Source organism: Pristiophorus japonicus, chromosome 5, assembly GCF_044704955.1.
Source record: "Pristiophorus japonicus isolate sPriJap1 chromosome 5, sPriJap1.hap1, whole genome shotgun sequence".
Lineage (NCBI taxonomy): Eukaryota > Metazoa > Chordata > Chondrichthyes > Pristiophoridae > Pristiophorus > Pristiophorus japonicus.
The window spans coordinates 28845367-28869122 of NC_091981.1; the positions used below are offsets into that span (position 1 = coordinate 28845367).

At 44.2% G+C, this 23756-nt stretch overlaps 1 protein-coding gene across 8 annotated transcripts in view; it reads right to left on the minus strand.

The window, feature by feature from the left end:
- Window positions 1-23756, minus strand: part of fhod3b (formin homology 2 domain containing 3b) — a 679123-nt gene that overhangs the window by 36822 nt on the left and 618545 nt on the right. For all 8 annotated transcript variants that reach the window (XM_070880475.1, XM_070880473.1, XM_070880474.1 and 5 more), the window contains 4 exons: window positions 17823-17981; window positions 14317-14499; window positions 13382-13501; window positions 4291-4452 (listed from right to left, as the gene is read on the minus strand). In XM_070880475.1, coding sequence (XP_070736576.1) covers window positions 4291-4452; window positions 13382-13501; window positions 14317-14499; window positions 17823-17981 — 624 coding nt within the window. The remainder of the gene's footprint in view (window positions 1-4290; window positions 4453-13381; window positions 13502-14316; window positions 14500-17822; window positions 17982-23756) is intronic.

The following is a 23756-nucleotide window of genomic DNA, read 5'->3' on the forward strand; positions in this document are numbered from 1 at the left end:
ACTAAAATACTTTTTTTTTTTAGTTACTTTTCAACAGTGGCAGCCCACCATCAGGGGGCAAGAGGGAGAAATAACGTGAAGCAACAGGTCTTAAAAAAAAAGAAAAATAAAGACTTGCATTTCTATAGCGCCTTACATGACCACTCAAAGCGCTTTACAGCCAATGAAGTACTTTTTTTTTTGAAGTTTAGTCACTGTTGTAATGTAGGAAACGCGGCCGCCAATTCGCGCCCAAGCAAGCTCCCATAAACAGCAATGTAATCATTTTTATGTTATATTATGTTGATTGAGGGATAATTATTGGCCAGGGCAATGGGGATAACTCCCCTGCTCTTCCACAAAATATTATCGTAGGATCTTTTACATCCACCTGAGAGAGCAGACGTTTAACGTCTCATCCGCAAGATGGGACCTCCGACAGTGCAGCAGTCCCTTAGCACTGTGCTGGTGTGTTGGCCTGGATTTCTTTGTGCTCAAGTCCCTGGAGTGGGACTTGAACCTACAACCTTTTGACTCAGAGAAGGAGCATACTTTCTAGGCACAAGCCTGGATATAGCTGGTTAAGGACTCAGGGCACCTCTATTGTCTGGTGTGCACAGCACATTGCCCAGGAAAAAAATAGGAGAATCTTGCCCAAGCTCATTTCAATGCAACTTGCACTGATGTTTAGGCTGAAATGAGGCTGTCACTTATCTTGGACAGCCTATTGCAAGCTGGCACACAATGGGCAGAGATCCAGTGAGTGCGATCTCGGCCCAATTTCATGGGCTCCAATTGCCCGTTCTGTGCTTATGCCACCGGCTGTGTAGCAGGGGAACGTTACCCTTAGGTTGTGTAAGGTCATGATTGTATCAGCGGTTTCCAATGCATCGCCAAGAGCATGCAGAAATCGAGCGCAGGCAGCGGAAAGAGCGTGCGGCAAACCAGTCCCACCCACTCTTTCCCTCAACGACTATCTGCCCCACCTGTGACAGGGACTGTGGTTCTCCTATTGGACTGTTCAGCCACCTAAGGACTCATTTTTAGAGTGGAAGCAAGTCTTCCTCGATTCCGAGGGACTGCCTATGATGATGAGCAGAGAAACTCTACCCTTAGGTTGTTTAAGGTCATGATTGTAGCAGTGGTTTCCAATGCAAAATCAGATTGAAAGGCGATACCCATTGTTAGACAGATACGTTTTACAATAGTAAACACAGGCAATCAGCAAAATTCTAGGAGGTCTCCTTTTCAGGTGGTGAAATGGTTAACCATTTAAGATAAAGGGACCTCAGGGATTCCAAGAAGCTCCTGTACACGATAAAGCAATTAGTTTAACAAATGTTAACTCCCAACTGCTCCACATATTTGATTAATGACAAATGGAGTTACTCCAGTGAGGCAGAGGCTACAGGAGCATAGATCCCGACAGGCCAGCTGGATTGTAAACCTGTCCTCTACATGGCTGACAGCAGCGTTACAAAACAGCCTCTCCCATTACTGCGCAGGCCTAAACTGATTAGGCCAGCAGATTCTTTATTGCTGGTGGCAATATGACTAAGAAAAAAAGTGTCTGCCTGCTTTAAGAATGTGGAGAAACGGAAGGAGTAAGGGTTAGGGTTAGGCCTCCTCTTTGTATGGCTGAGAAATAAGAGCATAAAAAATGAAGTGCCTCTTGACAGTTGTCAATTGGCTTCTAGCTTAAATGTAATGCAATATGCGAGGACCAGTTCAGGGTTGATGAGAACATTTAAACATGAAAAGTGAGTTGGGTTAGTGGGTCATATTTTGTATTGCAGGGCAAGTAAAGTAATCCGCACCAGGCTGCCTTGAGGTTGATTGAATATTGAGCATTGCACCCGGTTAACACATTACTGACAAGTTTCTGTGGTTTCATTGCAAGGTCGTTCTTAAAGATACAAAGAAATTAGGATACATATGTGATTAAAACAAAAAGAACAGGCAAACCACATATCACACTTTAGAGAAGTGATCTCATTGTCAAGTAAAATTAAACAATTTTTAAAAAGCTACACACAGCTTTGACATTCGTTTGCTCTTTGCTAATCTGTTTTTTGTTTAAACATTGCACACTGACAGTTATAACGTCAGGGGATCAGGTGCTGATTTGGAGCAACTGCTGAGTCTGGCAGTGTGAAGGAGCAGAAGTAACATTGCTACAAACAAGCTCAAAGGGTTACAATCTTACTAATTCAGCCCCTTCACAGAGCCAGGCAACTAAGGCTAACGAGCGACTTAACACTGGGAGCGTCCAAGGATACTCTTCTCATATCCTTTTTATTATGAATACTACAGAATTTACAGCATTCAGCTTTGTCAGGATGTGGATTTCTGTGCCAGTCAGCGAAGGCTTGCACCCCTCCCGAAGTGCCAGCTGTGGCTCAGTGGGTAGCACTCTCGTCTCTGAGTCAGAAGGTTGTGGGTTCAAGTCCCACTCCAGAGATTGGAATACAAAATCTACGCTGACACTTCAGTGCAGTATTGAGGGAGTGCTGCACTGTCGGAGGCACCGTCCTTTGAATGAGACGTTAAACGAAGGCCCTGTCTGCTCTCTCAGGTGGATTCAAAAGATTCCATGGCACTCTTCGAAGAAGAGCAGGGGAGCTCTCCCCAGTGTCCTTGCCAACATTTATACCTCAACCAACATCACTTAAAAAACAGATTACTTGGTCCTTATCACCTTGTTATGCACAAATTGGCTGCGTTCCCTGCACAACAACAATGACTACACTTCAAAAGTATTTCATTGGCTATAAAGCACTTTGGGACATCCTGAAGTCAAATGGCTCCTCCTTGAGGAACTTAGAACCATTGAAACGGGTTGAGAAAATAACCCTCACAGAACCTGCCATTAAATTAATTTTTGTTTGACACTGGTCCTTTTCTCCTTAGAGTCAGAGGGCTCAGGGAGTGTTGCTACACCATGCACTGGCGCTCAGGGAGTGTTGCTGTATCATGCGCTGGTGCTCAGGGAGTGTTGCTGTGCCATGCACTGGCGCTCGGAGTGTTGCTGTGCCATGCGCTGGTGCTAGGGGTGCCGCTGCATTGGGGCTCAGGGAGCGTTGCTGCACCATGCACTGCGACTCAGGGAGTGTTGCCGCACCATGCACTGGGGTGCAAGGAGTGCGACTGTGACATGCACTGGCGTTCAGGGAGTGTTGCTGCACCGTACACTGGGGCTCGGAGGTGTTGCTGCACCATGCACCGGGGCTCGGAGATGTTGCTGCACCATGCACTGGGGCTCAGAGAGTATTGCTGTGTCATGCATTAGGGCCCGTGATGTTGCTGCATCATGCACTGGGGCTCAGAGTATTGCTGTGTCATGCGCTGGGGCCTGGGGTATTGCTGCATCATGCTCTAGGGTGCAGGGAGCATGGCTGTGCCATGCAATGGGGTGCAGGCAGTGCTGCTGTGCCATGCACTGGGGCTCAAGGAGTATTGCCTCATGCACTGGGGCCTGGGGATGTTGCTTCACCATGCACTGGGGCTCAGGGAGTGTTGCTGTACCATACACTGGGGCCTGGGAGTGTTGCTGCACCATGCACTGGGACTCAGGGAGCGTGGCTGTGTCATGCAATGGGGCTCAAGGAGTCTTGCACCATGCACTGGGGCTTACACAGTCTTGCATCATGCACTGGTGCGCAAAGACAATGAGCCACGCACGGGAGCTTAGGCAGTCTTGCGCCATATGCACTGGGGCTCAAAGGCTATGATGTTCTGCGCTAAACATAAGGGATGAAGTTGAGAAGGCGATTCAGTGGCAGATGGAATACTTTGGAAGTAGAGGTAGAAGATCAGCCATGATCTTATTGAATGGCAGAGCAGGCTCGAGGGGCCATACTGCTTACTCCTATGTCTTATGTTCTTATGAAGACATTAATTTTCTGGCCTCTGGAATTTCTACTGCACAGGGAATGCAGAATGGAGAGCTGTTTTTAAGGTAGTATTACATAATCTCAAATCTCTCAGCTGGATTCCACACGCTAATTTACAACCTTCTCCCTTTTATGAGTGACTTAGCAAGTCTTCGTATTCCCCAACTCCAAAACAATATTTATGTCTGAATGTTTTGGGCAATATTACAACTTGAAAATCAGGGCGAAGTTAGACGATTCCCGAGACCCCTTTTAAATGCAGTAGGGTAGCGAAGAGTCTGAAATACCCCGACCTCCTTTACTTGAAAAGTCCTCGAGTTAAAGGCAGAACAATATTTTGTTACCTTCTGCTCTGGTTGGAAAATACAGCTGCAACATCTGGATAATAGACAGACAGAATTTTTTTTCACTGACATACCTTGGCTGACCTTGTGATGGCTCCAATCTCCGAGTACAGGTCTGAACTATCTGGAAATTTTTCCACCACAATAGTTGCAGTGTGATGCAGCAGAGATTGCTTATGCACTGTGTCTTTCACTTCTGGTACTTTCTCCAAGTACCCCAGCTCAAAGCCTTTGGCCTGCGGGGGAGAATGGTAGAAAAATGCTTACTCTACAAAGATAAATATATATATATATATGTCGTGCTTTCAGCAATCATTCCTCTGTTTCCAAAAAACAGAACTTCGGAGCTGATAATCGTGGCTGAGACTATTGGAATAATTTGAACATTCAGGGGTTCTTTGCCTCAAAGAATCCGGCCCCATTTAAGCAGATGATGGTACAATTATGCAATCAAAGAACGATCTTACTGTCAGCGATTCAGTCAAATGTTTAAAACGTAATTGTTTTAATACAAAACAGAAATATGAGGAGCAATGAAATGGGTGGTACTACAATTGACCTCATCCCCTGGATTATGGAGCTGAATAAATAAATCTGCCACGGTTCCCAGTCCTGCTCATCATCCAGTGACCTCTGCTGAAAAGTACGCGTGCAGGAGATTTGGCCGAGGATAGGATTGAGCGCAGGCTGCAATGCTCCCCAACTCGAATTACTGGTCGACACTCACTGGACCTGGGTGGAGGGCTGCTGACATCCATGAAACTATACCCCAACATGAGTCATCTTCAGGAGAGGATGAGAGGAAATTGAGGGGGGAGGAGGAATATGAAGGATGCACTGTGAAAGTTTGTGCTTAGTACAAATAGCGCTCGTTTCCATGGAAAGGGGAGTAAGTGTGAACCGCGGTTAGATTTAAAGACATACTTACTCGGGCCTTACGCCTCCTTTTACCAGGCGTAAGAATTTGAAGGGCATTTGCTGGGCAGGAGTTCCCAACTCTCCGCCCACGGAGGCCCTTTAACTTTGGAGGTGTGCAATCTAGCAAGAGGATTCTTGACAGATCGCAAGTTCCAGTTTTTGTACACGCCTGTAGGGGCCGCAAATTCAGGCCCACACTGTTTCCGTGTGAGCTATTTGTACGGGTTACTATTAAATTGAGTAAACTGCAACATTTAAGCTCGTTACAAATGGCACCGCCATATGTCACACTCATCATCATCATCATAGGCAGTCCCTCGGAGTCGAGGAAGACTTGCTTCCACTCTTAGAGAGTCCTTAGGTGTCCAATACGAGAACCACAGTCCCCGTCACAGATGGGGCAGATAGTTGTTGAGGGAAAGGGTGGGTGGGCTAGGTTTGCTGCATGCTCTTTCCACTGCTTGCGCTTGATTTCTGCATGCTCTCGGCGATGAGACTCGAGGTGCTCGGCACCCTCCCGGATGCACTTCCTCCATTTAGGGTGATCTTTGGCCAGGGACTCCCAGGTGTCAGTGCGGATGTTGCACTTTTTCAGGGAGGCTTTGAAGGTGTCCTTGTACCATTTCCTCTGCCCACCTTTGGCTTGTTTGCCGTGAAGGAGTTCCAAGTAGAGCGCTTGCTTTGGGAGTCTCGTTTCTGCCATGCGAACGATGTGGTGTGCCCAGCGGAGCTGATCAAGTGTGGTCAGTGCTTCAATGCTGGGGATGTTGGCCTGGTCAAGGACGCTAATGTTGGTGCATCTATCCTCCCAGGGAATTTGCAGCATCTTGCGGAGGCATCGTTGATGGTATTTCTCCAACGACTTGAGGTGTCTACTGTACATGGTCCATGTCTCTGAGCCATACAGGAGGGCGGGTGTTACTACAGCCCTGTAGACCATGAGCTTGGTGGCAGTTTTGAGGGCCTGGTCTTCAAACACTCTTTTCCTCAGACGGCCGAAGGCTGCACTGGCGCACTGGAGGCGGTGTTGGATCTCGTCGTCAATGCCTGCTCTCGTTGATAGGAGGTTCCCGAGATAAGGGAAGTGGTCCACGTTGTCCAGGGCCGCACCATGGATCCTGATGACTGGGGGGCAGTGCTGTGCGGTGAGGACAGGCTGGTGCAGGACCTTTGTCTTACGGATGTTTAGCGTAAGGCCCATGCTTTCGTACGCCTCAGTAAATACATCGACTATGACCTGGAGTTCAGCCTCTGTATGTGCGCAGACGCAGGCGTCGTCCGCATACTGTAGCTCGACAGAGGTATAGGTGGTCTTATATGCAGCTGTATCAGCCACTCAGAAGTCATTCCCACTGAGTGGAGAGGTGCATGAAATATATCCTCTCACCCAGGAAGTAATTTTATCCCAATAGGACAGTACCCTGATTTGTTTCCACTCAGAAGTCATTCCCACTGAGTGGAGAGGTGCATGAAATATATCCTCTCACCCAGGAAGTAATTTTATCCCAATAGGACAGTACCCTGATTTGTTTCTTTGCTGATTTATAATCACCTAGCTGGCGCTTGGAGGTAGGCCCCATTCTTTTCTCCATTATAATTTTTTTTAAACTTATATTAAATTCACTAAATTCCTCCCCTTTACTTATTTTTAGGTTCCTTTATGCCACTTCCTCTATTGTAAAAATGGATACCAAGTATTCATTTAACAAGCCCGCCAATTCCTTACTGTCCATTATAGTCTCGCCTGCATGCATCTTTAATCGGCCCACCTTCCCCCTTACCACTCTCTTTCTCTTAATGTATTTATCAACATTTTGCTGTTAGCTTTCAGTTTTTTTTTCATATTCCCTTTCTGCACCTCATGATTTTCTTTGTATTCCTTTGTTGCCTTTTAGAGCTCTCCAAGTCTGTTGGATTTCTATCTCTCCTTGCATAAATGCAAGTCTCTTTTACCTTGCTACTATCTCTTACCTCATTAATTGACCATGGTTGGTTAACTACACGTGGAGCCTTTGTCTTTTAGGGGTATGTACTAGTGTTTGTACTGTGCCGAAAGCTTCTATAACTATTTCTCACTGTTTGTAGGTTTATGGATTAACAGTTAAGCAGTTCATTTATTTCTCATCCCTTTGAAGTTTGTTTTACTTACAACTTAATACCTTCTCCCTCTCAAAGGCTGGTGCTTGGGCTGGTTTCCCCTATGGGTACATGGCCGGAAAGGTAATCCACACTCCTGGCGTCTACCCCTCTTACTCCACCATATTCCTGAACCACGGCAACCATTCGCGACCCGCGAGGCTGGGCAAACATCATCCGCGGCGACCGTACGGCCTACTTCCGCTCCGCGCGGTGATAACCCGGGATGCCACCAGTGGGAGCAGGGCGCTGCCGGTTCGCGCCTCTGCTAACTCCCGCGCAATTTTGTGGGAGGCGGTAGCGACCTCACGCGAGAAATTGTTTGCGCCCAGTTAGCACCCCCGGGGGTGGGGAGGGGGAGGTGCTAACAATCCGAATGTTTTTCCCCCTAAGTATTTCTCTCTCCACAGATGCAGCGTGGCCTACCAAGCGTTTCCAGCATTTTCTGTTTTATTTCATCTTGTTTGTTCGTTCAGTTAGCTCGAAAGGCTCACAACAACTGTGAACCTTTTAACATCTTTATCCCATTCCCTCTCATTTTCATCTTTTCTTGTTGCTTTCAGCTCTTCTCCTTTTATAAACAGATTCTATCAAGCTCTCCCAGTTAAAGTACTAATCCCCAACGAGCAGTGTGACAGGTCCTGTCTGGTTGTTATCCCAGTTCTCCAAGTTTTTACAAAAAGTGAAGTCATTCTTTCACTGTGCTCTAAGTTTAGCCATTCCTTGTTACTTGACATTACGTTCTCACCTTAAATGTATACCATAACAAATAAGGTTTTCCAATTCTATTGCCCTTACAAACAACAGGATAAGCTTAGAGGAGTAATTTTAATAACTGGATAATTGGGGCGGAGAGGGGTGTCATAAATCAGGAAAGCAGACATTTTCATTCAATTTGTTGATAAACACTTCCTTTGAGCAAGGCTCCAGATCATGAGCAAAGCCTTGGAATATGTTCCCTAATATCGCCAGTCCCACTATCGTAGTCTCCTGTATGGCACTCCTCCTTAAGCTGTGTGAAAACAGCATCTTGCCATCTGGCCCCCCATTAAAATGAATTGAGCGGCACAAAGTTCCTGCACTGATGTTTTTAACGGTGTGATAAGTCTTAATTACTACCAAACAACCTCTCTGGCACTGAAAATTAAGTTTTACAAGTGCAGAGTTTCATTCCTTCAGGATTTTAATTATTGTTGGAAATTTAAAAAAAAATGTAATTGCATTTTTTTAACTTTTTCTTTCTCTCTTAATCCAATCTTTCTTTTGCTTCCTGTACTTGATTGTTTGCTGGAGCAGGTCAAGCTATGGGTTTCGGAACTTGAGCAGCAGCTGGCATCACTGTGCATCCGTGAGCCTGAGAGCTCCGTGCATAGCATGTTTCAGGAGGTGGTCACCCCACAGCTGAAGAGTGTGCAGCCGGAGAGGGAATGGGTGACCGCGAGACAGAAGAGGAGGATGAGGCAGGTAGTGCAGGAATCCCCTGAGTGCATCTCGTTCTCCAATCAGTATTCTGTTCTGAATATTGGTGAGGGCAATGGTTCATCTGGGGAGTGCAGCCAGAACCAAGTCCTTGGCACAACGGGTGGCTCAGCTGTACGGGGGGGGGGGGGGGGGGGTGAAAGACGAGAGGGAGAGCAATAGTGGTAGGGGATTCTAGAATTAGGGGAGCAGGCAGGCCTTTCTGTGTTCGCAGACGTGACTCCAGGATGGTATGTTGGCTCCCTGGTGCCAGGGTCAAGGATGTCACTGAGCAGCTGCAGAACATTCTGAGGGGTGGGGGGGGGGAGGGTGAACAGCCAGAGGTCGTGGTCCATATCGGCACCAATGACTTAGGTAGAAAGAGGGATGAGGTCCTGCAAGCAGATTTTAGGGAGCTAGGAAAGAGATTATAGAGCAGGGCCTCAAAGGTAGTAATCTCCGGTTTACTCCTGGTGCCACGTCCGAGTGTGTATAGAAATAGGAGGAGAGAGTAGATGAATGTGTGGCTGGAGAAATGGTGCAGGAGGGAGGGCTTCAGATTCTTGGGGCATTTGCACCGGTTCTGGGGGAGGTGGGACCTATACAGGTTGTACCTCAATAGCACCGGAACCAATATCCTCGCAGGAAGGTTTGTTAGTGCTGTCGGGGAGGGTTTAAACTAATTTGACAGGGGGATGAGCACCAGGATGTAACATTAGAAAGGGGAAATAAAGTGCTCAAATATTGGGAGAGGCAGAGAGCACTAAAGTAAGAAATAATAAGGTGTTAGATGGGGTTGAACTAAGAGAGAATACAGAATGGTCTAAGATGGGTTTACAGTGTATGTATGTGAACGTACGAAGCATAATAAACAAGGTAAGTGAGCTGCAGGCACAAATAGCCACATGGGGATATGATGTTGTGGCAATAACTGAGACCTGGCTCAAAAAAGGGCAGGATTGGGTATTAAATATTCCTGGTTATAAGGTGTTCAGGAAAGATAGGGAAGGAAAGATAGGAGGTTCTATGGCCATATTGGTTAAGGAGAATGTTATAGTGGTGGAGAGGGAGGATGTCCTGGAGGGTCAAGGACAGAATCTATATGGCTAGAGTTAAGAAATAATAGAGATTCCATTATACTACTAGGTGTATTCTATAGGTCACCAAATAGTGGGACAGATAATGGAGGAGTAAATTTGCAGAGAAATTACAGAGAGATGCAAGAATTATAGAGAGTAGTAATAACGGAGGACTTCAACTATCCTAATATAGACTGGGATTGTAATAGTGTAAAGGGCAGAGAAGGGGAAGAATTTCTGAAGTGTGTTCAGGAGAACTTTCTTGATCAGTATCTTTCCGGCCCAACGAGGAAGGAGGCATTGCTGGATCTGATGCTGGGGAATGAGGCAGGTCATAGGAGCAAGTGTCAGTAGGTGAACAGTGGACATAATATATCATAAAGTTTAGATTAGCTATGGAAAATGACAGGGAACAATCTAGAGTAAAAAGGTTTAACTGGGGGAAGGTCAATTTTAGTGGGATGAGAACGGATCTGGCCCAGGTAAACTGGAATGAAAGATTATCAGGGAAACCTGTAATGGAACCATGGGCTGCCTTAAAAGAGGAAATAGTTCAGGTACATTCCCACTAGGGGGAAAGGCAGGGCAATTAAAGTCAGGGCTCCCTGGATGATGAAACAAATAGAGAATATGATGAAACCTAGAAACATAGAAAGTAGGTGCAGGAATAGGCCATTCGGCCCGTCGAGCCTGCACCACCATTCAATAAGATCATGGCTGATCATTCACCTCAGTACCCCATTCCTGCTTTCTCTCTATATACCCCTTGATCCCTTTAGCTGTAAGGGCCATGTCTAACTCCCTTTTGAATATATCTAACGAACTGGCCTCAATGAAGCAGAAAAAGTGTGTGTGTGACAGATGTCAGGTTGCTAATATATCGGAGAATCCGACTATAGATAGAAAGTTCAGAGGAGAAGTGTAAAAGAAAATAAGAGGGGCAGAGAGATTACACAAATAGAATTGCAGCTAACATAAAAGGTAACCCAAAAGTCTTTTATAGGCATGTAAATAGTAAAAGGGTAGTAAGAGGCGAGGTGGGGCCGATTAGGGTCCTAAAAGGAGAGCTATGGTTGAAGACCGAGGGTATGGTCAGGTACTAAATAAGTACTTTGCATCTGTCTTCACCAAGGAAGAGGATGCTGCCATAGACGTAGTGAAGGAGTGGTAGTGGAGACACTTGATAGGATAAAAATTGATAAAGAAGATGTATTAGAAGGCTGGCTGTACTTATAGAAAAATCACGAGGAACAGATGGGATGCATCCTTGGATTCTGAGGGAATTGAAGGCAGAAATCACTGAGTAATATTCCAATCCTCCATTGTTATGGGGGCGGTGCCAGAGGACTGGAGAATTGTAAATGTTACACCCTTGTTCAAAAACGGGTGTAAAGTAAACCCAGCAACTACAGGCAAGTCAGTTTAACCTCAGTAGTGGGGAAGCTTTTAGAAACAATAATTAGGGACAAAATTAACAGTAACTTGGATAGGTGTGGATTAATTAAGGAACGCCAGCACAGATATGTTGAAGGAAAATTGTGTTTAACCAACTTGATTAAATTTTTTGATGAGGTAACAGAGAGGGTTAATGAGGGTAACGCAGTTGACATAGTGTACATGAATTTCCAAAAGGCATTCGATAAAATGCCACATAATAGTTGAAGACCATGGAATAAATGGACTGTGGCAGCATGGATACGAAATTGGCTAAGTGACAGGAGAGAGAGAGTAGTGGTGAACGGTTGTTTTTCTGACTGGAGGAAGGTATACAGTGGTGTTCCCCAGGGGTCGGTTCTCGGACCACTGCTTTTCTTGATATATATTAATGACTTGGACGCGGGTGTTCAGGGCACAATTTCAAAATTTGCTGATGACAAAACTTGGAAGTATAGTGAAGAGTGAGGAGGAGAGTGATAGAATTCAGGAAGATATAGACAAGCTGGTGAAATGGGCAGACACATGGCAGATTAAATTTAACACAGAAAAGTGTGAAGTGATACATTGTGGTAGAAAGAATGTATAAACTAAATGATACAATCCTAAAAGGGGTGCACGAACAGAGGGCCCTGGCGGTATGTGAGCATAAATCGTTGAAGGTGGCAGGTCCAATTGAGAAAGCAGTTAAAAAGGCTTACGTGATCCTGAGCTTCATAAATAGAGTACATAAGAACATAAGAAATAGGAGCAGGAGTAGGCCATGTGGCCCCTCAAGCCTGACCCGCCATTCAATAAGATAATGGCTGATCTGATCTTGGCCTCAACTCCACTTCTCTGCCCGCTCCCCATAACCCTTGACGCCCATATTGTTCGAAATTACTCTCTTATCATTCAAAAGTGCAAAAAGTGTAGGAATTATGATGAATCTATAAAAAACACTGGTTCGGCCCCAACTGGAGTACTGAGTCCAATTCTGAGCATCACACTTTAGAAAGGATGTGAAGGCCTTAGAGAGGTTGCAGAAAAGATTAACCAGAATGATTCCAGGAATGAGGGACTTCAGTTATGTTGATAGATTGGAGAAGTTGGGGTTGTTCTCCTTGGAGCAGAGAAGACTGGGAGGGGATTTGATAGAGGTGTTCAAAATCCTGAGGGATCTAGACAGAGTAGATAGAGAGAAACTGTTCCCATTGGCAGAAGGGATGAGAACCAGAGGACACAAATTTAAGGTGAAAGGCGATGTGAGAAAAAACTTTTTTATGCAGCGAGTGGTTGGGATCTGGAGGCACTGCCTGAAAGCATGGTGGAGACAGACTCAATCTTATCTTTCAAAAGTGAGTTGGACAAGTATCTGAAGGTAAAACATTTGCAGGGCTACGGAGATAGGGCAGGGGAGTGAGACTAGCTGAGAGTCGGTATGGTCTCGACGGCCGAATGGCCGCCTTCTTCTGTGCTGTAACCATTCTACGATTCGATATTGAATTCACTATTCTAACTGGCACTTCCTGGCTCAGACTCTGCGCTGCTTATTAACGATTCTTCAATCTGATTGGTTAAGGGGATACACAGTTGCTTTCCCTGTTCATACAGATCCCAGATGCCCTGGAGAGGGCACTGCACTGCTTGGATGTTTAGCTGACAGTAACTTGCTGTGCAAAGCCCCATGGAAGGTTTATGGGCAAGTCTAACGAATGGCTGGCAGCATTTGTTCGCCGCTCATAGCAAAATCTGGCCCACTATCTTTAAAGAGAAAATTGGATTAATATTTGAATCAGAGGAGGAGTCAGGACTATGGGGAGAGAGCATGGCAGTGGGATTGCTCTGGCAAAGAGCCAGAACAGATATCATTCCGGCATGATGGGCCAAATGGCCTCCTTCTGTGCAATAAATTTCTATGATTCTGTGATTGATCATGGGCCAAATGGCCGCCTTCTGTGCTGTAAACATTTCTAGTTCCATGTGACAGGGAGAAAGATTATTTTGCATCAGTTTGATGTGTGTCCACAATTATAGTGGAACAGCTGACAGGATGCGCATTAGTGAGAAACGAAAGAGCTCTTCCCAAGATATCTAATGCTGATGTACATGTCATAAAGTAGTAATGAAGAAACCAGAGAAAGACAACACTCAAACTCACATTTGATGCATTTAGGAAGTTCCCTATAGCCAGTAATGTAGCCAGGATGTATCTCAAAGTTTTATTATTCTCTAACTGGTCCATTCCTTCTTTCAAGTCCTGCAGAGGCTCTGCAACTTCCTGCAACCAGAACATGAACATGTCACAGCTCCAAGGTCACAAGCAGTTGATGCATTGTGCAATATATCTAGCATCATCCGATAGAGCTAATCTAACATTTACATACTGGAGTCTCAGAAGCTGCATATACATTACACCAAGAAGTGGGCTCTCGGCTTATTGAACAAGGTTGCTAGGGGAAGGAGTTAATTGTGTAAATTCTTGGCTTGTACAGCATAAATATTTTCCAGAAAACTTTGCCGCACAACCAGGTTACATCGCTAAATGACAGAACAGCTAGAGCAATAATCCCATTTGCAATTCTTTACAGTTTAGCAGCTTCACACAGTTTGCGATATCAGCTATTCAGTATTCATCATCGATAATTTTCAGAGAATTACATTTGTACCCTTTGGGGATCTTTCAGGGCACAAACTTGCAAACTATATTAAGCTGCATTATTGACATACTATAGAACGGCATGCCTTCAACAATAAACATACCCTCACCGACCAATAAACATGCTAGGGATTAAAGTGAATAAAGTAAAGTCATCCTTGCAATCATAGTCATGCTCAAAACAACACCTCTTGATACTTTCTCCAACATCATGGCATCACTGTGCTGCACATAATCATCAGTGGGAAATCCAACATCATTTTCATTCATATTCCTCACTGACAGCAACAAATCATCACTTCTGTTTATAGCCGTGGTATAAGCAGCAAAGACCTCAAGGTCCCATTGGACATTATTTATCCATCTATTGGACTGGACATCATAAGGTTCATATGCTGCACATATAACAAATCATGTTGTTTCTAGGTCGAAGTTACCTTCTCCACAGCTTCATAGTCTAGTTTGAAGGCCCAGAGCTGGAGTCTGGCTGAGAGTTCACTAATGGAAGACAAGGTTAGAAGGAACTGCTCAGCAGAACCCAAAGGAATGTCAGGATTCTGCAGCTGGGCCTCCTGGATCTTCTGCTTTTCCTCTTCACTGGGAATCATGGTGAGGATTTTCTAAAATAAAATCAAATACACGACAGCCATTTAACTTATAATCATCTGCAGGAATTGGGGACCTTTTTAAATGGTCTGTACACTTTATATTTTGAGAGTGAACCGCCCCATAAAGGATGCTGCCCTAATTATACAAATTAACAGAGTTGAGTCACTGGTTTGTTGTATGCATCCCCAGTGCTCTTGGCGATGAAATATTTTACACATCAAGTCTCCTGATGTATTGGAGGAGATTGTTGTCTAACCCCAGATGTTGACTTGCCCAACAACACTTTCAGGTAACAGGTGAACACTAATATTAGAATGTTGAATACCTCAAATCTTAGGTTGAAGATTGAAAGGAAATTCAGAAATAAAATTAGTTAAAAAGTGATACTCTATGTCAATTTTAGACCCTTTAGCTTCTGCTCATTAAACATATACAGATAGAGAAATTAGCCTCTTGGTGTCCTTTTATAAATGTGCTTCCAGCGTTTTGTAAGATGTGAGGAATACTGCCCCCACAGCAGATGTAATGTTTGGAAAAATCTGCCAGGCAGGATATTAGAAACAACATCAGGAAGATTCAAAATGCAACTAAGATGCTATAATGGGAAAATTAGGGTTTAAAGATTAATAGGCCAAATGGCCTTTTCTCATCTCAGACTTTTCTGTTGTCAGTGGCAGCACTCTCGCCTCTATGTCCGAGGTCGTGAGTTCAAGTCACACTCCAGAGACTTGAGCATGTAATTCAGGTTAATGCTCCAGTGCAGTACTGTGGGAAATGCCGTTTTTCAGACGAGACATTAAAACTGGGGCCCCGTCTGCCCTCTCAGGTGGAAGTAAAAGATCCCGTGGCACTATTGCGAAGTAGAGCAGGGGAGCTTTCCCCCTGGTGTCCTGGCCAATATTTATCCCTCAACCAACATCACAACAAACAGATTATCTGGTCATTATCACATTGCTGTTTCTGGGTGGAAATGGGCTGCCCTGTTTCCTACATTACAACTTTGACTACACTTCAAAAGTACTTCATTGGTTGTGAAGCTCTTTGGGACATCCTTAGGTCGTGAAAGGTGCTATATAAATACAATACTTTCTTTTTATTAGTGTGGATTAGTACAGGCTAGAAGGGACTGGCTGTATTCTACTGTACTTGTTTTATTCTGTCCTAATTTCCAGGCAAGCTTGTAGGAAGATTGGTGGGGGTGGGGTGGGGGGTGGGTTGAGGGTTGAGGGTTTTGGGGGGGGGGGGGAAAGAGAGTAGATAAGTTTGAGCTCCTCAACACTTCTTGGGGAATGATGAGCAGGAATTGCTAGAAATATATCTCTCCTCATATACCAATTCATTTTGGTCATCCAAACTCTGGGTTGCTTGAGTGCAAACTGAAAGTCCAAACTAAACGACTGAACAGCATCCATGAATTGTCCTGCAGCATCAAAAGTACCAAGCTGTTTGTTTTTAATCCCTCATTTTATTTCAACTTAGTTTCCCCCTCCCTTGAGTCCTTTGCCCCCGCCCCACACCAATCAAACCTATTTCACAGCCTTTGCCCATCAGTCACCAGAGCTGATACAGGGTGCAATTAGAGACAGTCGTAATAAATTGATCGTTCCCAAATCTGACCTGCTATGGGGACTTGTGCAATCGTTCAAATCCACTCAGATTGATGGGGGAAAAAAGGCTCCGCATTGTGCTTTAAAAAAAAAAATCCTTTCTGAAATTAGTTTGGGCAGTCTTGATGAAATTTTTAGTTAGCATGAACTGCAATACAACCCCTTGCATTAATTTACCCATCTCACCTGGAGAAGGAACAAGGTTGGCTGGGAAACGGTTAAAAACGTCACATGGCTAAAATGGTGGCTCAAGATTGGGGTCACTTAGCTAAAATGGTGACTCATGAGGCTGGGGGGGAGGGGAGGGGAGGGGGGGGGTCAAAGCTCATTTTTGCAGCAGAGTCGGGAGAAGTTTGCTCTCCAATGAAACTTTCCTCTGTGCAATAGGTGTAACAAAAATAATTAGCTCATTCTTTGCAAACTGGTTCAACAATTCTAATATAGCTAAGCGTACAGAGGAAATCTTACCCCTGTACGATTGCTCGTGTATGCTGACTATGTTCTTTTTAAACTGACAGTCAACCCAGGTGTCAGCATTTTCAAGAAAAAAAAAATCAGCATTTCTCACTGACTTTGGAGGTTGTCAGCAATCAGATCATTAGAAAGATGGGACAGGAGATTGCTAGAACCGGATCGATTGGAGGATGGGACTGGAACCGATCAGACATTACTTTCTCCACTCGTTTCTGGCGCACAAACTTGAGGCAGAATATTTTTATCTGTATGAGCTGTTGGTTTCTGAGTTGCAGTTACAGGTACGTTTATTTAATGTTTGTCCCCAAACACATAACAAATAAGCTGCTAAAATGCAGTTTCTTCCAAAGGCATTATTTGGGGCGTACCAAGCTGCTGCCTTACATGAAGATTTATTTTCTTCATACTGGCTGCAGCTGCCGTTTGAGATGAGGTGCAAGTTCCTGTGTGTGAATGCATTAACTGGCGTAACTTGATGATTCCCCTCAATGTACTTATGGAATTGCGATGGTCAGGAAATAAAATAGGAAGTGGGATTGGAGTGGTGATGTATTTTATTCAATTATACTGTGGTTCACTCTCAGAATTACAGTCGGCTCCAAAATGCAATAAATACACCGAATCAGGTATCAAAAATCCTGCCATAGAAAATAAGTCTTCCCCCAGCACTCACATCCATCAGTCATTTTAAAATCACCACTGTTGCCAACTGTGCTCTTGTATTCTTCAATAAAAATGATGGGATATTGGATATACCTGCAGTGTTATGTCTGACCTGCATGATTTGATGCTGCTACTTGGTATTAGAACAGGGAAAATGTTCCATTTCCTATCATTGAGACATATTACCTAGATAGCATAATACAGTCAAATGGACAGATTGTCTCTACATGTACATCAAATAGGAGGTATACATAGACCTTGATCCTGTTAATTTTTAGTTACCCAGAGTAACTTAATTCTCACAGCTTTGACCTTTGTCCCGGACAGCATGATTGAGATGTGGTGAATGTGCAGGAAATCAAGGCCATCTTGGTTTACGGATGCACAAGCTGAGATTTTAGGATTGGCGTCATTTTAACTGTGGAGTTATACCATTTATTTTAAATGTTAACTCTAGTATTAAAATAATGCCAACTGAACAACGTTACCAGATTGCCTCAATGTGAAACTCATCTTGATGGACTGATCCTATACCCATGCCTATTTTAATGCACAGAAAGATAGAGGCAAATAAACAAAGGGAAACTTACCTCTATACCTTCCTTGTTTAAGGCATATTCATCAAAGTTAAGAATTGCAGTCTTGATCGTTCTCGGAGGAGGTAATACTGTCAGTCCGATGTTAATGGCATTGCTCCGCTTTGAGTCTAACACGATGACTTCCTGCCTCTTCCCATCTGCAGCCGTTTTCTGAATTAAGCACAGATACTGGAAGTTATACTGATACAGAATTAGTCTGTGTGTGCAAAATAACCTGTAAATTCATGGAATGGTGCCTGCACATTTAGAATACACCAACCCACTGTCCGGAAGCAAAAGCACTGGTAAATGCATCTTTTCTAGGCCACACTGCTCCTATTCTTTTCAAATGGAGAGGAAAGCAGCCATGCAAACCACCTCTGCTAATCTACATTACGTTCGCTACTATGAACAATAAAGTTGGTGGAATCCAGAAAATCCATGGGGGTCTGTTGGTCTCCCATTGTAACTCCAGCTGAAGATTGCTAGAACCATATCTCCCCCAAAGATAAGAGCAGAGGCTGGTTGTATTGGGTCCAAATGCTTTCCAGGTTTTACGACATGCCATGTAAGGGATGAAACCTCTAACACCACCCCCACCTCCCCTCCTGATGTGGGGATTGTTACTGAAGAGGGTCAGAGTTGGGACAGTGACTCCCTTTTCCGGGAGCTCCTGCTCACTCGGGATCCGGCGTATGTCAGCAGGCCTGAATGCTGAGTGAGTCGATGCGTAACGGCCACCAAATGGGCAGAAGTTTACCCTCCTGGGGGGGGGGCGGTGGGGGGGGGTCCAGGCCATGGTGCAACTTGGATCCCAAAAGGGACCTAAAAAAAAAAAAAATCTTCTTTATCAGTCCCCTTAAACCAGAAATGGAGAGGGACCAGGCTGGGGCTGGGGGGAGGGGGAAGGCAGCAGATTTTCCAACTGCATGGGCAGATGTGTGCTGGAGATGGACCTTTACACACACCTGCCCTGTGCAATTTAAAGTCCTCCCACTGACCCTGATGTGAAGAAGGTGAGGGGGCGTCAGTGCTGGAGGGCACCAGTGGGTGTGATCCTGGAATAACTAAAAATAATTTCATATTTACATTCATGCCAACCTTCTCACTAACATTAGTGTATGTCATCGGTGAGAATGAAAAGAATGGAGATTTCTGAGTGGACAGGACATGTTGCATTTCCATTGGATGCGGAGAGGACATAGATTGATTGTGGCATTCAAACTGCATGCTTTACGCACATATTGAGAAACCAATTCTTCACTAAACCAATCACAATAAAAATAAAAGTAAGAGGAGTGGGAACAAACATTATTCAATCTTTGAGGATTTCAATAGTATCTCGACATCAATTTGAAGTTTGCTAAGCAAATTACAAAATGATTCAATGGTTCCAAATTTATCTTGAATTCAATATTCCAGCGATTATCATTGGAAAATTACAGGAAATTACCTTCATAAAACTTCTACTTTTTTATAAATATGTTCCACATAAGATGTTTTATATTTTTTATCCTCTAATTCTGGCTTCTTAAGCATTCTTGATTTCAGTCCCTCAACCATTGGTGGCCGTGCCTTCAGCTACGAAGGCCCCAAGCTCTGGAATTCCCTCCCTAAATCTTTCTGCCTCTCTACCTCGCTTTCCTCCTTCAAGGCGCTCCTTAAAACTTCTTTGACCAAGCCTTTGACCAAGGTGAGCACAGTATTACACACCCAAACCTTTACCAATGCTGCTATGTAACCAGCGACTAGGAAATATTTTGAGTGTGCCTACCATGACTTTGTTCCAATTTCGTCTTCTTCCCTGTAGAAAGGTCCTTGTGGATTTACTCACAGAAACCCATTATTGTTGTTACTTTTTCAAAAAAAAAATAAAGTACGCAAAGAATGTTTGGGCTGTGCAGAGGATAGCTCCTTCATGCAAACATGCTCCTCACCCACTAAATGTCATATCAATTAATGCACATGTATAGAAGAGTACCCAGAGCAAAACCTCGTTATCCCACTGTACTGTAAAAGTACTAACAAGAAAGACTTGCATTTATATAGCACCTTTCATGACCACCGGATGTCTCAAAGCGCTTTACAGCTACTGTAGTACTTTCGGAGTGTGGACAATGTTGTACTATGGCAGTATGGCTAGGAAGAGTAATGATGGTAGGCTTGTGGCATTTATAACATGTTCCTGATTTCTCTCTACCAGCAAGAGCAGGCCAGGAACACCAACGAAGGCTTTCATTCAGTGAGGGAGGAAAAATTGGAAAGAGGTCTTGTCAAAATATGAAGCAATAGAAAGCGTGAGCTATTGGCAACAAACTGGGAGGTCAACTAGCCGCCAATTCAGCTTGGCAGTGGTGCATTGCCTAGAGAAACCATTTTAAAATAAATTAAGTAAAGGGGGAAATGCAACACAAAAAAAGGAAAACGTATAAGAATGAGTACTCTTTAAGAATGAATGAACATGAAGAATCTCCATGGCACATCCCTGACCTTACAGGAACCATTCACTTATTAAGAAAACAGCCTTCAAAAATGAAAACATACATGCATTTCCAATGAAATAACATCTGTAGGAATAATTTCCTGGTAATCCCACTTGCAGAATATTATAAAGCAGAATGACTGGAATGCACAAAACCCCACAGATTATTTCTCCGATACAGTATTCTCTGAAAAGAAACCCCAAGCAAACAAACATTGCCCTTTGTGGGCACAGGAGTCATTCAAGGCCAAAAGTAAAAAAATGGAAGCCTGCAGTCTTGTGGATCATCGAGACAGGTGTTGAGTCGGTTTCCTTCTATTTCTCTGCTAATTACTGATATATCTTTTACGTCCACCTGAGAGAGCAGACTTTGAAGTCTCATCCAATAGACGCACCTCCGACAGTGCAGCGCTCCCTCAGCACTGCACTGGAGTGTCAGCCTATATTGTTGTGCCCATGTCTCTGGAGTGGGAACCCACAACCCATTGAATGCCAAGAATAGGCTGAAGTGTCTGTGCAGTGCCTCCCTCCTCCCTTCCTCGGTATTAGTGGAAATATATTGAGCTGGATACAGAACTGGCTGGCAGGACGCAGGCAAATAAAATTATAGATGGATTTGGATCTGTTCTGGAAACCGGTCACCAGTGGTGTCCCGCAGGGATCAGTGTTCGGACCATTGCTTTTTATTATTTTTATTAATGACCTCGACCCCGAGGAACTGTCTATGATGATGACTGATATATAGAGAGCTACAGCGGCTTCATTGCAGAAGGCAGAGAAAAGGCTGTTGAAGGCCCAATAGTTATCAAACGTTGAAACGGAATTTGAGAGGAACGTGGTAACAGTAACAACTACAAATCACAAGCCTGACTGACACAAGTCTACTGCATTACTGCTGCATCCCCTCCCCAACTAAAGCTACCGAATCATGCCGGGGTACATGTTCGATGGTGGCACTCACCATGCAACACCTTGCCAAAGTTAGCATTCCTTATGTGTGAGCATAGACAGTGAATGTCAGCACGCTATTTAACGGTGAGCGATTTTACAGCACAGCTCGATTCTGTCATCATTCATAATGTGCAATTCCCAGCAGGAGTCAGTAATTCTAACTGAATTTTCATTACTTTATATGCTAGGTTACAGAAGACAAGTGTTGCATCCCTACTCCTGCTCCAATTACATAAGAACATAAGAAATAGGAGTAGTGGTAGGCCATTGGCCCCTCGAGCTTCTTCCACCATTTAATAAGTTCATGGCTGATCTGATCAGTTAAGGTCAGTTAACTCAGCATAGATTACAGATTGAACACAGGAGGAACTGCCCCGTCTGTATGACTCCATTTCACACTGGGCTATGAATTCCCAATCAAGCTGTCAGGGAAGCTCAGAAACAAGATTCATAATGGACATTTTTATCCTGTTATATCTGCCCAGCAACAGGCCTCACAGCTGATTGGTGCTTAACCAGCTATTCTATATTATTTTTTAGTTCTGCTGAACAAATGCAGTGCAGAAAAGATTTACAAGAATGGTTCCAGGAATAAGGGACTTCAGTTACATGGATAGACTGGAGAAGCTGGGGTTGTTCTCCTTAGAGCAGAGAAGATTGAGAGGAGATTTGATAGAGGTGTTCAAAACCATAATGGGTCTAGACAGAGTAATTAGAGAGAAATGGTTCCCATTGGCGGAAGTCGAGAACCAGAGGACACAGATTTAAGGTGATTGGCAGAAGAACCAAAGGTGACATGAGGAAAAACTTTTTTTTAAACACAGCGAGTGGTTAGGATCTGGGATGCACTGCTTGATAGGGTGATGGAGGCAGATTCAATCATGGCTTTCAAAAGGGAATTGGATAAATACCTGACAGAAAAAAGTCTGCAGGGCTATGGAGAAAGAGCAGGGGAGTGGGACTAGCTGAAGTGCTCTTGCAGAGAGCTGGCAACAGGCTCGATGGGCTGAATGGCCTCCTTCTGTGCTGTACCCATTCTATGATTCTATTATTAGGGCAAGGCAGCCATTGCCTCCTAGAAATGATGGTCACTATTTCCTAAGTCAGCAACAGGCAGGAGCCGATTTGTCATCTCCATGAACTTTCCACTTGCTGGTAACCTATAAAAAGTATTGCTACCAGCAAGTTTTCCGTCCCTCCTCCCCCAATCTAACACAGCCAGACAAGATGAAAGACACACAACTTGTCACAAAAATAAGAGAACTGTTAACCCTGGTCAGGCCAGACTGACAGCTAAAATGAAAATATTGCCATTAAGCATTAGACTGCATGACACAGAACACTAGCCTATTACTGGCTCTAGTTCACAGTAAATGTCTCCAGCCTTCTTTAAGTATCTTTGTTTGAATGCCGCCCCCCTGCTGAGGTATATTTTAACAGTACAAACCTTTTAATGTACTCACCACAAAATGCCTCTTGCATTGCTGTAAATATGTTGCCAAGGCCTGAGTCTGTTTATTTAGAGCAGGTGGCTTTTATTGTACACTTATAGAAATGAGGACAGACTTTGGTGTGCATTGACACTACAGTTTAGCTAACCGCTTCTCTCCAATGCACAAGTCAGGGCATAACTTAACCCCATAGTCAAGCAGAACAAGGGGTCAGTCTCGTATCTTGGGCCAACACTTTATTGAGTGCGACTCCAACACGCTGCCCGCTTGGATGCTTTGGAGACTTTTTCAACCAAGCTGCAATTAATTTAAACTCTCATACAATGTAAACACTGCTGCCAGCGCTAGCTAAATGATTAAAGTTTAGAATGGCTGGGACAGGAGCTCTGCCCACGCACAGTACAGTCAGGATTCCTGCCAGGATGTGACCACCATCTTGTCATTCAGACAATTAAAATAAAACTAAAGGCGGCAATGCTGCAGAGGGTAGGTGTGATAGGTGCAGATCTGGAACTGAAGGAGCATATAAAAAGGTGTCATGGCAATAGACTTGAAGAGTTGAAGACACATAGAAGAATAATGGCAGGAATAGAAGGATATGCTGATGGGGTTAGAAGATGTAGGGTGGGAGGAGGCTTGGGTGGTGCATAAACACAAGCACAGATCAGTTGGGCTGAATGGCCTGTTTCTGTGCTGTACATTCTCGAAAATTTTGATCCGGTAGGTCGTGTCCAGGTCATATTTCTGCCTTGAGAAGACTTGTGGAGAAAGACTTGGAATACCAGCAGAAGAAGCCCTCTGTAAGACCCTGAGACACTATGGATTTACAGCATAGATCATTTAACCTGATAGAAGTTATGTATGATGAATCTGTGAGTTACGACAGGAAGGAGAGAGAAACACAATGGATTAATATTGTTACTGGTGTGAGGCAAGGCTGCATACTGACCCCACTTCTCTATTGCTGTGTTCTCGACTTCTCGATGAGAAGAATGATAGCTGTTACCAAGGGCACTGGTGTTTGGGTAGGAGGTGAGCTGCAAGATCGAGGTTTTGCAGATT